Here is an 18,071-nt window from a genome sequence, read left to right on the forward strand (position 1 = left end):
CCACCGATTACTGCCTGCCCCTCAAAGCTAAGTTTGCTCTCTCTGTCCTCCTGTGTATGACCTCAGCCTGATTATCAACAGAGTCCCTGGGTGTTGCATTTTGGATCTCCTTGTGGAGATGTTCATTGCCTCCACAGAACCCTGTTCCATTGGTTTCCTGCATCTCCCTGTCATCAGACCCTCTGTTCCTCTGCTCCACCCGTCCACTGCTCTACAGGTCAGTTAAGCTGAACATTTCTCAGATACCCCTCCTTTATCCGTGCATCACCAGTCTTCTCCCCTCTCTCCTCAGTGCTGCGTTTGATGACCTCCCTGAGCAGAAACCAGTATCTGAAAAAATAAACTTTTTCCCTTTTTGTATACTCCTGTGTGTGGTTGAATTTCCGGGTCCCCTCTGAGTGTCCTTACAGTATAATCTGGCCACTATGGACCCGTCACCCACACAGGAGTGGCGTTCCAGTGTTGAAGGCGCTATTAACCGCCTGGAATCTAACATGCAAGAAATGATGTCTATGCTTGATAAACTGTCCTCCTCTCCTCCTCCAAAGAGTGCCTCTTCTCCTAGCCCCAAGGCTTCTAAGTCTGGCTACCAGGTCTCGCCCATTTATGAGCCCCGTCTGTCGCCTCCGGAGGTGTTTAAGGGTGAGCAGAGTCAATGTCGTCCTTTCATTACTCAATGTGAGATTGTCTTTGAACTTCAACCATCATCTTTCCCCACTGAACGTGCTAAAGTAGCCTATGCTATTTCCCTTCTCTCGGGGAAAGCCAAGTTATGGGGTACTGCTGAGTGGCAGAAGGACTCCCTCATTTGTTATCAGTTTAAGGACTTTTCCAAGGAGCTAATCAGGGTCTTCGATCCCGTTCTGCCTGAGAGGGAGGCTGCACGTGGTTTGCTCAAACTCAAACAAGGCAGGAGGCGAGTCACAGAGTATATAATTGACTTTCAGGCTCTTTCTTCAGGAAGTGACTGGAACGATGAGGCACTATGTGATGCTTTCTACCAGGGTCTCAGTGAGGAGGTTAAGGATGAACTGTCTACACGGGATGCTCCCAAGGATTTGGAGGAACTGGAGACTCTGGCCGCAAGGATCGACATGAGAAGGTTGGAAAGGAGTTCTTTCAGTTGTACTTACCAAGTTGAACATGTTCCCAGGCCACAGCCATCAATCACGCCCCCACCTTTGATCTCATCTCCCACCTCTCCGGCGGAGGAGCCGATGCAGATTGGTCGATCACGCTTATCCCCACAAGAGAGAGAGCGGAGACTTGAGAGAGGCCTGTGTTTCTATTGTGGTGGAGAGGGTCACCTACTTCGTCTGTGTCCAGCAAAAGGCCAGGCTCAGTAGGAGGTAAGAGGCTCCTGCTGAGTCAAAAGAGATTAAAATCCTCTTTCTCTGTTCAGGCCATTCTCCAAGCAGACCGTCTTACCAAACACCTATCTGTCTTTATTGATTCAGGAGCAGACACTGAGTTCATGGACCGTGGCCTTGCCGAATCCCTTGGTATCCAACTCCTACCCACCTCTAAGCATCTTGAAGTTTTGGCTATTGATGGCCATGTACTTCACCGTGTCACCCACGAAACGGGTCCCATTAAGTTTAGCATTTCCGGGAATCACCATGAACTCATTTCCTTCCTGATAATAAATTCCCCTGGGCTCCCTGTCATTTTGGGGGCCACTTGGTTAAGAAAGCACAACCCCCACATTGACTGGGTTAGGGGTGAGGTGTTGGGCTGGTCACCATCTTGCCATTCCACCTGCCTCTTAGCAGCTTCGGTCCCTATCTCGGGACAGGAAACCTATCCAGAGTACCTGCTGTTTACCATGACCTTAGGGAGGTCTTTAACAAGCATCGAGCCACTGCCCTTCCACCCCATCGGCCCTATGATTGTGCTATTGATCTGCTCCCTGGTACCTTTCCTCCCAGAGGTCGTCTTTTCCCTCTCTCTGGCCCAGAGGATAAGGCCATGAGGGATTATGTCAGTGACTCACTCAAGGCAGGCCTCATCCGCCCTTCTTCCTCCCCAGCTGGTGCAGGTTTCTTCTTTGTGGGCAAGAAAGATGGTTCCTTAAGACCCTGTATCAACTACAGAGGATTGAATGACATCACAGTCAAAAACCGTTACCCACTTCCCCTAATGAACACTGCCTTCGATCTTATCCAGGGATCCACTGTTTTTACTAAGCTAGGTCTTAGAAATGCCTATCATCTGATTTGGATCAAAGAGGGGGATGAGTGGAAGACAGCCTTTAACACCCCAACGGGTCATTATGACCTTGTATACCTTATAATACCCTTTGGCCTGTCCAACACTCCTGCTGTGTTCCAGGCACTTGTCAATGATGTCCTCAGGGACATGGTTGGTCGTTTTGGTTATGTCTATCTGGATGGCATTTTGATTTTTTCTAAGGATCTCACAGCCCATCAAGCCCATGTTCGTTCAGTCATTCTCCGCTTGCTGCAGAATAACCTGTTTGTCAAGGCAGAAAAGTGAGTTTCACAAACGGTCAACTTCATTCTTGGGTTTCGTCATCTCTCCCAACAGGATTTCCATGGACCCCAGCAAGACGGATGCCATCAAGAATTGGCCCCACCCACAAGACCGCAAGCAACTTCAAAGATTTCTGGGGTTTGCAAACTTTTATCGCCGGTTCATCCGCAATTTCAGCTCTGTAGCCTCTCCACTTCATGCACTTACCTCATCCAAGTGCAAGTTTGTTTGGGGTAAGGCTGCTACTGAGTCCTTCGAGCACCTTAAGAGGGCTTTCACCTCAGCTCCTGTCCTCCGCACACCAGACCCTTCCCACCAATTCATTGTTGAAGTGGATGCTTCTACCTCCGGGGTGGGAGCCATACTCAGTCAGAGGTGCACTGATGGAAAGACTCACCCTTGTGCCTTCTTTTCCAGGAAACTGTCTTCTGCAGAGGCCAACTATGATGTTGGTGACCGTGAACTACTGGCAGTTAAGCTGGCACTTGAGGAGTGGAGGCACTGGCTTGAGGGAGCTAAGGAACCTTTTGTGGTTTGGACTGATCATAAAAATCTGCAGTACCTCAAGTCAGCAAGGAGACTCAACCCCAGGCAAGCCAGGTGGGCCTTGTACTTCAGTCGCTTTAATTTTTCACTGTCTTACAGACCTGGGAGTAAGAACGCTAAACCAGACGCACTCTCCAGGCTTCATGAGACAATGGAGGAGGGTCAAGAGGTAAAGGAGGTGGACTATGTGCTCCCCACGTCAGTGCGGCTAGCAGTTTCCGAGCTGGAGCAGAAAATAAGAGGCCCATCATCTAAGCCCCATCCCTGAGAACTGTCCTAAAGATCGACTGTTTGTTCCGGAGCAGCTAATACCTGAGGTACTGTCATTTTGTCATGAGTCTAGACTCTTCTGTCATCCAGGAGTCACTAAAACCCTATCTGTGATCAGGAGTTGTTTCTGGTGGGAAACTATGCTACAAGATGTTACAGAGTTCATCAAGGCTTGCAGAGTTTGCTGTCAAGCTAAACCATCCCGTCGGCCACCCTCTGGGCTTCTGCGATCCCTCCCTGTTCCACACCGCCCATGGTCCCACATTTCCATGGATTTTGTGACTGGTCTACCCTCTTCCAATAACCACTCTGTCTTTCTCAGTCGTTGATCGCTTCTCCAAGATGTCCCACCTGATACCTCTTCGCAAACTGCCTTCCTCCAAGGAGCTGGGAGAGATTCTGGCCCGGGAGGTGTTTCGCTTGCATGGGCTGCCAACTGACATTGTTTCTGACAGGGGACCCCAGTTTGTCTCTGGATTCTGGAAGGAATTCTGTGGTCTCCTGGGTATCACAGTGAGTCTCTCATCAGGGTTCCACCCTCAAAGTGACGGATCAACCAGGAAGTGGAGACCAAGCTTCGGATGCTCTGTGAACATGATCCCTCTTCTTGGTCACAGAACCTACCATGGGTGGAGTATGCACTCAATTCTCTCCCTTCTACTTCTACAGGGCTGTCTCCCTTTTACACCGTTTACGGTTACCAGCCTCCTGTGTTGTCTCTTCAAGAAAGTCGCTTCGGCCTTGAAGTGCCAGCAGGTATGGCGTCAGGCCCGCAGGGCCCTTCTGAAGACCTCCGCTGTATGTTGCAGATTTGCCAATTGTCGCAGAGTTCCAGCACCCACCTACCTCACAGGACAGAGTCTGGCTATCCACCAAGGACCTCCCCTTGCGGATTGAAAACCGCAAGCTAGCCCCTCGTTTTATTGGACCCTTCCCGATCTCCAAAGTGATCAACCCAGTGGCTGTTCGGCTCCGCCTCCCCAGGACTCTCGGGGTTTGTCCCACCTTTCATGTGTCCCGTGTCAAACCTGTCTTCTCTTCACAGTTGGTGCCCTCCTCCCGCCCGGATGATTGATGGAGGCCCCGCTCACACTGTACGTCGTCTCCTTCAGTCCAGATGTTGGGGCTGGTCCATCCATTACTTGGTGGACTGGGAGGGATACAGGCCTGAGGAGTGCTCCTGGGTGCCGGTCCGGCATGTTTTGGACAGTCCCTAACCAGGGAGTTTCATCGGTCCAATCCTGACCAGCCTGGTGGTCCTTCTGGAGCTGGATCTTGAGGAGGGGGTACTGTTATGATTCATGTCCTGTCCATGCTGTATTCAATTCACCTGCCATGCCTGATTGCTTACCTGTTCCACCTGGGCCTTGCCCTACTTAAACACACCTCAGCCTCTGCTTCCTTGCCAGATTATCAACAGCCACGAGCCAGTAGAGATCCAATGTTTCCTTCCAAGCCTTCAGTGTTTCTTCAACCCCCCCACTTCTGACCACAGATTTGCCCCTCACGGATCCCTTCTTTTCTGGACCCTGACCCAAGCTCTGCCTCTCGACCACCGATTACTGCCTGCCCCTCAAAGCTAAGTTTGCTCTCTCTGTCCTCCTGTGTATGACCTCAGCCTGATTATCAACAGAGTCCCTGGGTGTTACATTTTGGATCTCCCTGTGGAGATGTTCATTGCCTCCACAGAACCCTGTTCCATTGGTTTCCTGCATCTCCCTGTCATCAGACCCTCTGCTCCACCCGTCCATTGCTCTGCAGGTCAGTTAAGCTGAACATTTCTAAGATACTCCTCCTTTATCCGTGCATCACCAGTCTTCTCCCATCTCTCCTCAGTGCTGCGTTTGATGACCTCTCCCTGAGCAGAAACCAGTATCTGAAAAAATAAACTTTTTCCCTTTTTGTATACTCCTGTGTGTGGTTGAATTTCCGGGTGCCCTCTGAGTGTCCTTACACATTCAACAAATTGTTTCTTCAACACTCTGTACTAAATCTTTATATATAATTTTTGTATGTTCTCTTTTTCTTCCCTTTTCATTCTAATATTATTTGAACTATGAATTTTACTAAATGTTCTTGCCAATATTTCAGCTTTGTCTTCATCTCATATTTATCATCTATTTTTAATAAAGGATATTCAAACTCTGTTTATACCATTCATTCTTTTGATTACTTTCCAAATTTTCTCAATTTTTGTTTCTTTCCCTATTGTATTACAAAAATTTCTCCAATATTCTCTCTTTGTATTTTTTTTATAGTTCTCCTTACTATTGCTTGTTTTCTTTTATAATCAATTAAATTCTTATAAATTGGATTATGTTTGAGTACCTTAAATGCTTTATTTCTTAACTTTATTGCTTGTTTGCACTCATTTGTCCACCATGGCACCATTTTCTTATCAATCTTACTCCCTGATTTCTTTATAGAATGATCTGCTGCTTCCATTATTATCTTACAAATTATTCAATTTGCATCATTTATATCCCTACTCGTATCTACTTTTTCTAAGTTTATTTGACTCGTATATCTAAATTAAATCCAGTCTGCCTTATGAAAATTAAACTTTTTCCCAAGCTTTATATTCTTAGATTCAGTCCTACTCTTATTGTTATGGGATAATGATCACTACCTATTGTAGATTTTTTTTTTTTTATCAATGAACCATTCACAAATATCAGCTAAAACATTTGAAACAATAGTTGATTCCATCCCTGTTCTTATATTGATTCTTGTTCCCCCTCCATCATTAATACATACCAGATTTTTCATTTCCATTAATTCTTCTATAACTTGTCCATTTTTATCATTACATTTACCCCACAAAGTACTATTTGCATTAAAATCTACACACCAAATTACTTTCCCTTCCAAATATTCAGTTAACTCCTCCATTATACCGATCGTTAATATTTTACATGGATTATAAAAATTTACTATTTTGCATTTACCTCCTTCTTCCCATATAATTACCACATACTCTAGTTCTTTCCCTTTCCCTAATACCTGATATTGTATCCCTTGTTATAAATATTTCACATCCTCCTCCAACTCCTTCTGATCGATCTCTTCTTACACTATCGTATCCTTTAATCACAAAATCTAATGTTTTTAACCATGTTTCCTGAACACAAATAATTTCCGATTGTTCGAGCTCATCAATATAATCTTTAAATTCCTGTCCATTAGCGATTAAACTTCTAGCATTCCATTGTAATAACATGAACTGTTTTCACCTGATGGTCCTGGTTTCCTATCTTCCTCCAACTTTTTATTTATGTTCTCCCATGATCCCTCTTTAAAGCCCAAAAACATTTCAGCTCCTCTCTCTATTATTTTAATCTTCTCAGTTTTATGTTTGGCTTGGTCAGTGCAGTTGATGACATAAGCTATAAATATTTTTTCCACTGGTATTGTGACATTATCTTCAGTCTGTACTTTGCTTTGCTGTGATGTTTGACTCACTATTTGTTCAATCTCTCGTGTTTTCTGTTCCTTCACATTTTTAACTGCTTCTGCATAGCCTATGTTTTTAGTTGTTTTAATCTGTATGATTTATTTTGCCCTCTTCCTTACTTCACATCCTCCAAATGTGACTCTATGATTCCCTCCACAATTACATTTTTATTGTGCTGCTTCTTTACATTCTTCTAATTTGTGATCTTCTCCACATTTTGGACATCTCTACTTCCCTTTGCATACTGCTGCTGTGTGTCCATACCTTTTGGCATTTGAAACACCGAAGTGGTGGAGGTACATAGGGTCTGACCTGGAAATTGAGGCATCCTATTTGATGTTTTTTGGCAACTCTTTCTTCAAACTTTAAGGATTGACAAACTTCCAACTCTTTCTCCATCCACTGTTTTTGACAATCTTTTCAAGTTATTCACTTTTGCACCTACAACACTTCTCTTAATTTTATCAAGATCTTCATCTAAAGGGATCCCATAAATCACTCCAATTTTTTTATTTTCTCCCATGATTTTTTTCTCCAGCACAGATCTTTTGCAAATATTATCCACATTTAAAGCCTTATTTTTTTGTTCTGCATCTTTACATACTACCAATAGGTTTCCGTCTCTCAAAATCTTAACCATTTCAACATCTCCGATTTTCTTTTTAATTTCTCTTGACACCCCAATGGGGCTGATTTTATCCTGTTCTTCCTCGTTTTAATATTACTTTAAATTCCTCCCTCACAACTTTCCTCCTCACTATCCTTTCTTCTGAACTACTTCCTTCCAGTTCCCGTTTACTGCCTTGGCTATCACAAATACCCTTTCCTTCATCCATTTTATTTCTTCCAAGACCTCTTTCCACTGGCGTCCACCCTTCAAAAATCTCCATCTTTCTCATTACCTATTTCCATGTCCATCCGAACCATTCACATACCAGTTTATGCCCAATCTGCATTTTCCAAAAGCGATGTTTGTTTTTGAATTTTGTTTGGGTAATTTTGGAAACTTATTACAGAGAACAAATTCTAGGACAGCTAAGTGTGAAGACATGTGAAATGGTTGCTGATAGAAGTTGAGTTTCTTCTCTAAATTGTATTTTTAAAAGCTTTTTAGACAGAACAGTGCACTGAACATCATTTACATATACAAAAAAAAAAGAACAACTAAGAACAACTAGGACAATTGAGAATCCAAATTGTTAAATTCTTCAAAAGGGGGACAGCATACCATCCGGGTTCAATAATTGATTTACCAATATTGTATTATCAAACTCATTTCCCAGAAAAGAGAGATTACTCAAAATGTCCCTGATTCCATGACAAAAAAAAGTCTGGCAGTGAAATTAATTATTTTATTTTGATTTTTTTTATATAAATAAAAGATAAAAAAAAATGCAGACCTGTTCATCGGGATTTTATCAATATAAAATTACAAACAAGAATGTTTGCCACCCAGCATTTTGGACCTAACAGGTTTATTATTCCACGGAGGTACGACTTCTGATCAACTGGCAAATTTGATCTTGCATGGATTATTTAAAGTATGGAACTCTAAACCATTTAACTCATAAGGGTTCAGAGAAAGAGTTTGTTGTACAACAGTTTTTTATTTTTTTATTTTATTTTTTTTGCGACCTACGAGGCCATAGTAGTATGGTAGCTAGGTCTAGAGAGCTAATGCAGTGAGTGACAGCAGGACAAGAGACATTGCCTTGGTTACCAACATTGATTTTCTTAGAGAGGTTCTTCTTTATTGTATTAATTTGTTTGTTTGTTTGTTTGTTTAATTGTTTATTTAAAAAGGGTTTCTGTCAGCAGGTGGCAGTATCTAATGGTATCGCTGGGGTATGTGGACTAGTAACTCCTCCCCTCTTCGCGCTGCTTCTGTTAAGTTCTTCCGGTGGACAACAACGGAATTATGTTTTTGCTCATTATTTTTGTGAGGGTCGTTGGATGAAAAATAGAATATTTCAGCTATAATAGCCGCTTTATACCCTGAGCTACAACGTTTGACTGTGACACAGAACCAACATGGACGTCCCGAACCCTCCTGAAGGTGAGCAGAGCTCTGCTGCAGCGCAGCCACGATGTTAGCCGCTCTAGCTAACTCGTGAATAAAGGTGCGGTTCCAGCGGCGCATTCTTTGCTTTAAATGTTGAGTTATGTGTAACGGAGGCATTTAGCTATTGCTGCCTCATATTTCAGGACATTCAAAACAATAGTCGACTAAAGCGCTGCACGTGTAAAATTAATCAGTAGCGTAAACAGTGAAAATAAATGAATAAAAATAGAAATAAAAGTAGAACAAACAACAACAAAAAACAACAACAACAACAAAGAAAAAAAAAACAAAGTTATGAGGTGACCATCAGTTAAAAGTCAAATTTAAACGATGAAGTTTTAATAGGCTTCAGGGCCATTCCACTTTATTTTTTCACCATTTAGTTAATCTTGAACATGCTCTTGTTTAAGAACTAAATGTACGCTCTTCAAGCTCCGACTAGATTATTCTACATTTGCAAAATTTTTCAAACGCAGTTTATTATTAGTGAAACCTTTTTTGATTTATAAAAAAAAATATTGATACGTGTGTGTTTATTTTTTTTACTTTTGCATCTGGGCCATCTCAGAACTGGTTCAGCTCGGAAAGTACAGATTGGTGTTGGTTTTCCTTTGCATGATAATCTCTTCTTTTTTTCAGTCACTTGTTCTCTAACCTCCTTCCTGTCTGAGCACAATCTCTGTCAAGAGTAGTGTTTTCCCCTTGTTGCAGGAAGAAAAATTTAGAAGAAAAGCTTCTTCTAGATCTTCTCCTCTGACATCTGTGTTCTGACAGGACCCAGTGACCTTGTAAAGCAGCTTACTGTAGATGGAATCTGATATTCTCCATTGCTTTACACTGAATTGTTGCTTGAATAATTCTCAGAATGCTATTTAAACAGTCGCAGCAACAAATACTGGTACATTTCTATTGATTTAATCAACTTTTTTTGCTAAATGTAACTTCAATAAAATAATATATTTCAGGTTTACTGTGTATAAGTAAATATGAGTTTCACTCAATTAAGAAAATGAAAAATGCTCTTTAAATCAAAAGCAGCTGAAGTACCAGTTAAAAGAAAATGCTTGTCAAATTAATCGTGGTCAGAAATGAGAAGAAATTATTTAAGACAAGACAGCCTTTTCCAGGTTAAACTTTTGGGCGTATATATTTTTTTTAGGATATTTTTGTTTTTCTTATGACTGTATTTATGAACAACAACAAAAAAAAAGAACATTAAACACTAACTCAAAGAGTGAAACACACCTTGGTCCTTGGGATGTCAAAGTTAAAGTAGACGTAGATTCAATTAGTAAAAACATTCAAACTAAAACAGATTAAAGATTGCCAAGGTCTTGAAAAATTAGGCTGAATGGTCCTTTAGCCATTTCTTGACTAGAAGCTGCAATCCGAAGCCAACTTCAGCTTCGTGTCTAACCAGCTGTTTCTAAAAGTCCAGGAAATGTTAAAGAATGTTAAGTTACATACATTTTTATTAATTTTTGGTTGCAAATTCATCTGATTCTCCTTATCCTTTCCTTTTTCAGATCAAGAGCTGAGGAATGTGATTGACAAACTGGCCCAGTTTGTGGCTCGGAATGGGCCTGAGTTTGAAAAGATGACCATGGAGAAGCAGAAGGACAACCCAAAATTCTCCTTCCTATTTGGGGGAGAATATTTCAGCTACTATAAGTGCAAGCTTGCTATGGAGCAACAGCAACGTATGTAGTTAAAGACACAAAGCAGTTAATGTAACGTAGCGGCACCATTCAGTTCTGACTTTTGCAGTGACATTGTGAAAGCAAAATCACTGATGTCCCTAAATGAGCATTTTATTAGGCCCAGGATTAATGCATCTCAGAGGAGCTGACTGGAAATAGAAGAGTCTAACAGTGATCATTTATGTCTGTGGGAGAGTGGGCAAGAATTGGAGCCTTCGTACAGCACAGGAATCAGTAGTGCCAGTTGGCTTGTTAATGAAGTAAAATGATTGAGCTGAATACAAAATGGTAGATGGTGTCTAGTCAGACTCAAAGTATCCATGTTTGCGTTTACTACTCTGTTCACGTTGTTGACATGCTTGTTAAATTTTAAGTGAGAATATGATGTGAAGCCAAGTTATTTTACCTCATTAACAAGTGCCACTTCAGCCAAAGATTTTAGTGGTTAATGTAAATAACATTTCTACCATTGAACCGATTAGAAGTCGGCAAAACTCTGGATGAGGGGATTTCTGAATCTCACTTCACTCCAGCGGGGGAAATACTACAAGCCTCAGTTGTAGCTCAGCAGCACTAAACACAAGTCCAGCTCAGAGAGAACACTCTGATGAAAGTGTGTTTAAAAGGTAAAGCTGATCACTGAGAAGCTGGTTTCCCCAGCTTCTCAGTGACGAGCGTGTACAGAAGGAGCTCCACGGGACAACCGAGAACAAAACTGTTCCTCTGTCTCTGGGGAGATCACCTTGGCAGCTTTAGCAGGAATTTGACTGCCATGAGGGTCGCAGCCCTCCTTCAGTTACTCAATGCAAAACAACCAGGATAGAATACAATAGGGCTGGGCCGAAAGGGGCCAGGCCAGGTAAGGGCCTGCAGTGCAAAAAGGCCTGAAGTGGGGGTCATGAAATGATTTTCAGAATCATAGTGATGTGACCCCGAAGTGTATGTATGGCCAAAAGAGAAGGTATAAAGTAAATAAATATATCATGAAATAAACAAATGTACGATTAAATAATCTACAGTATTGTATAGCTTTAAAATAATTTTTAGAAACTTAAATTAATTTAAAAGTACTTGGATTGATTTGACTCCATAAGTTTTATTTTTTAATAAATGGAGGAAAATAATTTTTTTAGAGGGTTGTCAGTCTCTGAAGTCGGCAAAACTCTGAATGAGGGGATTTTTGGAGTAAAAAATTCCTGTTGTTTTGGTAGTAAAGGTCACAGGCTGAAAAGTTTGGAAACTACTCTATTATCTTATAATAGGTGGAATTCCTCACCAGGTTATGAATATGACAAATTTGTCCTTTAGAAAAAAAAATTAGACACCTGTATAAGTTTTCAAATATGATTTTTTAAATAACAAAACTATTTTTACAGTCAAAGTATGGGTTTAAACAACCCAAAACCAAAAAAAACCAAGGGGAAGGAAGGGCCCGGGAAAAGCAAGTTGGTTGTTTTGGTTGAAAAGAAAAAAAAAAAAAAAAACAAATTTTTTCGTTTACGAAAACAAAACCGAAAACCGAAAACCCAACCCCGGTCCGTAACCAAATTAACAATTAAGGCAAAAAAAAAAAAAAAAAAAAAGGGGAAAAAAAAAGGGTAACAACCCCCCAGTTCCAATTTCAAGAATTCAATTTTGAAAAAAAGGCCGAACCAAAAGGTCCCCCCGGCCCGGTTAAAAAACGGGAACCGAACAAAAAAAAAAAATAAACAAGCCGCAAAAAAAAAAAGCTTTTCAATTCAAGCCGGAAGAATTTCCGCCAAACGCAAAGCAAGTTTAAATAATGCTCCTGTAAGAAACATAATACCGGGCATCTGGTCACCGAAAAAATGGTTAGCCTGAGTTTTTATTTTGAAAAGCCAGAGCGCGGTGGCTTGATTTCCCACACCAGCTTGCAGCCATACCTCCCTCGTCTCCGGACCAGCAAGATGGCCTCCATTGCACTGCACCACCAGCAGCGGCAAATAGAGGTAAGTATAGTATTAATTAGACACAAGTTGTTTAAAGATGTTTTTAGGCTAGAAAGTAGACCTCGTAGTTTCTTCTATGCACTTAGTTCATCCAAAATTAGGCTTCTTAGAAATGTTCTCTGGAGTTTTTGGCGCAGCATAGCTCCGCTAACGGGGCCAGGCGGCACCAGGCTCAGCGGGTGGGTGGAGTGTGTTTTCCCCGCTAACCGTGGCCTGATCTCGGCAAGTCACCCTGTCGTTTTCCGCTGCTTGTCATCTGTTCATAGCGTCTCAAAGTGTAATATGAAGAGTTTGATGTCTTTGTGGGCTATATGTGCTGTTTGATTCATGTACCAAAATATAATATTCTTCTCTAGAGAGTTCAATACTTCTGAAGATATATTCTTCTAAACTTTGCCACAGTGTTTTCTTCCAATTCCAGTTGCTAATATCTCCTTCCCTTTGAAAATTCTTTGTGTATGTGTGAAATATATTCTTGCCTTCGATTGGCTTCTTACGTGCAGTATGAACTTTTTAAAATTGTTTTTTATTGTTCCTGACAGGCATCTCTTCAGGAGAGGCCTCAGCTCCAGGTTTAGGATGCAGCTTCCCAGAATCTCCCAGTGATTCTCTTCCTCCTCCTGACATGGTCTTCTTCACTGTCTCATCTTTTATATACACAAATTATAGGAATATCTTTTTATGATTCCTTGAACATGGGCTGAAAATCTGCTTTTGTTGTTTTAATAAATACATTTTTATGAATAAATTTATTCCTGATTATTTTATAAGATATGAGTTTGATGATAATAAGAAAATAAGTTTGGTAAGTGTCTAGTAAGTATTGTAAATAAATCATCCAGTTATAAAGCACCAACTGACTGGATACAGGTTGGTAAAATTTTAATATGAAATAATTCTTTTGTTTTTTTTAGTTATCCAGCGCAAAGGAATAATGGAGAGAATCAACTCAAAAGTTATGTTTAATCAGTTGAGACCAATTTATAAGCAAATCTTGTGAAGGGGACAAAGGTTTTCATATTTTGTTGGACAGTGATACTTCACTTATAAAAGTGTGAAAAAGTATCATGAGGTAATAAACCACGGAAGAGGATTAGGGCCCCTTAACATTTAGCTAACACCAGCATTATTATTTCTTTAGAAAGTCAGAATTCTGATTTAAAAAAAAAAATCAGAATTTTGAAATTAAAATTGGAATTCTAACTTTTTTCTGTGGCCCTCATATTCTTCCTAGATAATTATTTATTTAGTTAAGCTTTTATAATTTCATAAAATTGGTGCATTATTTTAAACATTTCCTACTTGTTAGATATTGGAAATGGCTACATTTTCATTGTATCTTTTGGACAGTCATACTCTGTGTGTTTGTCACATAACATTTTATAATCGGTAAATGTGCGGCAAAAACTAGTGGTGGTAGAGGGCCACATTGGGTTCAACTTGGGGAATGTTGTCTGATGCGAGTTTTAAACCAATTCCAGGTCACTTTGTTCAATCAATGATTGGTTTATTCTGTTTTAGATTTTCTTGCTTTGAACATTGAGAGAAGGACTGAGACACAGACTGACAAGGTCAATAATGCATAAGAGCTAACATAATTCGATAAGGCAACATAAGTCAACAGAAATCATGACGACTCTGCTCACCCAACTTCCAACACATAAAGCCAGCGCGTCAGTAACAGTGCCAGTCATACCTGGTGACGGTCACGCCCACCTCGACACACCCAGCACCCTAACAAAGACAATTGCCATTTCAACATAAATATTCTAATTCCAAAGGAGAAAACAGAAAACCAGTATGTGGACTAATATTGACACTTCTCCTTAATATTTGGTTGCACAGCCTTTGGCAGCAATGACAATCCTCCAAACGTTTATTATATTCATATAAACTTCTTGCACTTCTCTGGTGGCATTTTCTCCCACACTTCTTTTACAATATGCTCAAGCTCTTGTACATTTGCAGGGTTCCTTTCTCCAATGGCAGATTTCAGCTCCACCCAAAGATTTTCAATTGGATTGAGATCAAGACTCATAGCTGGCCATTTTAAAATAGTAAAAATTTTTCCCTTTCAACCATGCCTATGTGCTTTTGGAGGTGTGCTTTGAGTCGTTATCTTGCTGGAGGACCCAGGATCTTCACCTCAAACCAAGTTTCCTTATATTGGGCAAGACATTTCGCTCTAGAATTGCATGATGATCTTCTGATTTCATGATGCCTGTGATACGGTCAAGGCCTCCAGTACCAGATGCTGCAAAGCAGCCCCACAGTATTACGGATCCTTCACTATGCTTGACTGTTGGCATAGTGTTTTTTTTTCTTTAAAGACTTCATTGTGCCGTCTGTAAACATACTGTTTGTGTGAATTACCGAAAAGCTCCACTTTAGTTTCATCTGTCCATAAAACATTGTCCCAGAAGGCTTGAGGTTTGTCCAGGTTCTCTTTTGCGAAGGTCAAGCGTTCTTTTTTATGTCTTTTCTTCAGCAATGGGGTCTTCATTGGCCTCCGCCTATAAAGCCCCACTAAACAAATCCACACTTTGTTTAGTGTGCGGCGTGTGGTACTTGTTAAACAATCACACCAGACTGCTCCAGGTTGGTCTTCAGGTCTTTANTACGTGCTTTTTGAGGTGTGCTTTGGGTCGTTATCTTGCTGGAGGACCCAGGATCTTCACCTCAAACCAAGTTTCCTTACATTGGGCAAGACATTTCGCTCTAGAATTGCATGATGATCTTCTGATTTCATGATGCCTGTGATACGGTCAAGGCCTCCAGTACCAGATGCCGCAAAGCAGCCCCACAGTATTACAGATCCTTCACTATGCTTGACAGTTGGCATAGTGTTTTTTTTTCTTTAAAGATTTCATTGTGCCGTCTGTAAACATACCGTTTGTGTGAATTACCGAAAAGCTCCACTTTAGTTTCATCTGTCCATAAAATATTGTCCCAGAAGGCTTGAGGTTTGTCCAGGTTCTCTTTTGCAAAGGTCAAGCGTTATTTTTTATGTATTTTCTTCAGCAATGGGGTCTTCATTGGCCTCCGCCTATAAAGCCCCACTAAACAAATCCACACTTTTAGTGTGCGCCGTGTGGTACTTGTTAAACAATCACACTAGACTGCTCCAGGTTGGTCTTCAGGTCTTTAGATGTTTGACGTGGTGTTTTTTCCACCATTCGCACCAAATGTTGAAGACTTCTGTCGTCAATTCTTCTCTTCCCCCCACATCCAGGGAGGTTCTTGACCATTCAATGCCTGGAAAACTTAACTTTATGCACTGTTGAAACAGGGACACCAAGGTCTTTGGAGATGGCTTTATACTCTTTGGAGGTCTTGTGCTTGCAAATAATAGTATTTGTGGTGTCTTCAGACAGCTCCTTTTTCTTTGCCATTGTCACATATGAAGATGGACTAACAGATGACTTTTAAAGCACCAACATGATCATTCATTGGTTAATTCATGTCACATGTGTGGAGGCAGTTCATCACAAGTGATCCTTATTTGTGATTTGCATCAGGTGAGCCAAATTGGGTTTCCATACTGACTTGCAGCAAAGGGTGCCAATGCCATTGACATGGTAAACATTATGTTTTTCTTTGTTGTTCTCATAATGTTTATGTTTTTAAATGTTTTTTTATCATTTGCTGTTTTGCATCAAGCACAAGCTATCGACAGTAAAATGTTGTTTCACTTGATGAATTTCCTTCAGTATATATTCCATTATATGTACTTAGACATCATGGGTGCCAATAATGGTGACCAGGACTGTACATAATTACTCAATTCATTCAATTCAATTCATATGGCTCTTACAACTGCTATGCTAATGCTATTCATAAAGGAAAAAACTTTAAACAACTGTAGGGTTTGAATGACTGGCAGAATGTCGCGGTTTGAGCATCTTGAATTGTAGTTTTTAAACCAGAGCACAGAGCAGATTAAAGACTCAATATTGGAAAAAAAATTGGGTGGACTAGCCCTTTAACCATTTACTGAATCAGAATCTATATTCAGAAGCCAACATTAGCTTTGAATACAAAACAAAGCTAGAATATAAGCTCTGTGAAGGTATTATGACGAAATTAATTATACTATTAATTGCCGCTTTGGACGAGTGTACAAAGTATGCAGGGAAGAAAGAACTTCCAGATCAGACCACTTGTCAAAAATGAAATTATGAAAATCGAAATTAAGCATTCATTATCCGTTTTTTCCATTTCTGTTTTGTGCACTAAATGGGTAATCGGATAACAACCCAACCAAACCCGTAACCGAAGTCCCAATTTGGGTTAAAAAAAAAAAAAACAAAAAAACAAGTCCATTTTCGTTTTTTCATTTTTCATTTCAAACGGAAAAACAAACTCCCTGAAAATACACGGACTGTGGATCATTGCAGTTGTAGCATTTCAGTAGTGTTTCAAAGAGTTGATTATTTTCTGGAGCCTTTTTAATAATAGGTGAATGTTATTCTGTTTTTGTAGATCTTTTCAACCCAGGAAACAAAGATGTGGTTGACATTCCCCATCCATCAATGCAGCTGGTTCCTCCACCTCCAGTTGCTCTGTCAGCTGCGCCCTCGATAGATGAGCTCATTCAACAGAGCCAGTGGAACCTGCAGCAACAAGAGCAGCACCTCCACACTCTCAGACAGGTAATAGAATAAAGAAGAAACAATAATTGAAGCCATAGAGCAAGACTATCTACATCACCATACCCAAAGGCAAAATGTCACCAAAGATTAGCAGGTGCAGAAATGTTAATATGTTAATAATGTCTACTAGGTACTCTGAGTACACTTAAAGCTCACTTTCTTAATACCTGTTCAAGTTTTTATATAAAACATTTTTAGACTTTTGTTCATGCTGAAGATGATGTGTTGTTTAAACCATGTATTAGGCTAAGGTAAAAAAAAAAAGTGGAATTCAAGCAATTTTGAATGTGGCCCAGTTTTTAGTTTCTGACTTCAGATTGTTCTCAGCATTTCAGAAACTGTTGATCTATTGGGTTTCTTGCACAGCCATCATTAGGGTTTGTAAGGACAGTTTCCTTTTGATTCAGCCAACATTTTGAAGCTGAAACTACAATTCCCACAGCTCAACAAAACTGACCAATGACGGACTGGACAAATGTCGGCTTGTCCAACAGGTCCTGATTTAAGCTGCAACATTTAGATGGCAGGATGAGAATTTGGAGTGAAAACATCAAAGTATTGATCCATCCCTTATGGTAGCAATGGTTGACTCTAATGGTAGTGACTTGATTTTATGAGGAGTATTTTCTTTGCACACTTGGCCTCTTTTTGCCTCATTTCCACCGAGCGGTATGCTGTTTCATGGTCTGGCATATTCAGAAGAGTGTTTCCACCTCCAGTTGGACTCTCACTGGGCAAGTTAAACCTAAATGCCTGACATTGCATATGTAACAACTGCAACTTGTTCAGATACTGAGGGAGGCAACAAAGTATTGCTATAACAACCAGTGGCTAAATGTCTGGAGGTATGTTATTGAGCTACATCCCAATAACAGACCAGGCATAGTTGAAGCACTGTCCTTAATTCTGAAGAAGGGATTGCAT

The 18,071-nt window shown here is 40.6% G+C and overlaps 1 protein-coding gene across 1 annotated transcript; it reads left to right on the forward strand.

Moving 5' to 3' along the window:
• The first annotated feature begins 8,603 nt into the window (after positions 1-8,603).
• Positions 8,604-17,174, forward strand: LOC103132608 (calcium homeostasis endoplasmic reticulum protein-like). Its single transcript, XM_007544417.2, has 3 exons — positions 8,604-8,819; positions 10,352-10,525; positions 16,978-17,174. Exons 1-3 carry the CDS (start codon positions 8,795-8,797, stop codon positions 17,157-17,159), a joined length of 381 nt encoding a protein of 126 aa, XP_007544479.1. The 5' UTR covers positions 8,604-8,794; the 3' UTR covers positions 17,160-17,174.
• The last annotated feature ends 897 nt before the right edge of the window (positions 17,175-18,071 follow it).

Source organism: Poecilia formosa, unplaced genomic scaffold (genome assembly GCF_000485575.1).
Source record: "Poecilia formosa unplaced genomic scaffold, Poecilia_formosa-5.1.2 Scaffold1157, whole genome shotgun sequence".
In the NCBI taxonomy this organism is placed as follows: Eukaryota; Metazoa; Chordata; class Actinopteri; order Cyprinodontiformes; family Poeciliidae; genus Poecilia; species Poecilia formosa.

What these genes read in the sequence shown, in the direction of transcription:
- LOC103132608 (XM_007544417.2), top strand. Translation starts at nt 8,795, where the DNA reads ATGGACGTCCCGAACCCTCCTGAAG. An exon ending in CGTCCCGAACCCTCCTGAAG is followed by an intron (nt 8,820 to 10,351) that starts GTGAGCAGAGCT and finishes TTCCTTTTTCAG; the next exon opens with ATCAAGAGCTGAGGAATGTG. An exon ending in TGCTATGGAGCAACAGCAAC is followed by an intron (nt 10,526 to 16,977) that starts GTATGTAGTTAA and finishes CTGTTTTTGTAG; the next exon opens with ATCTTTTCAACCCAGGAAAC.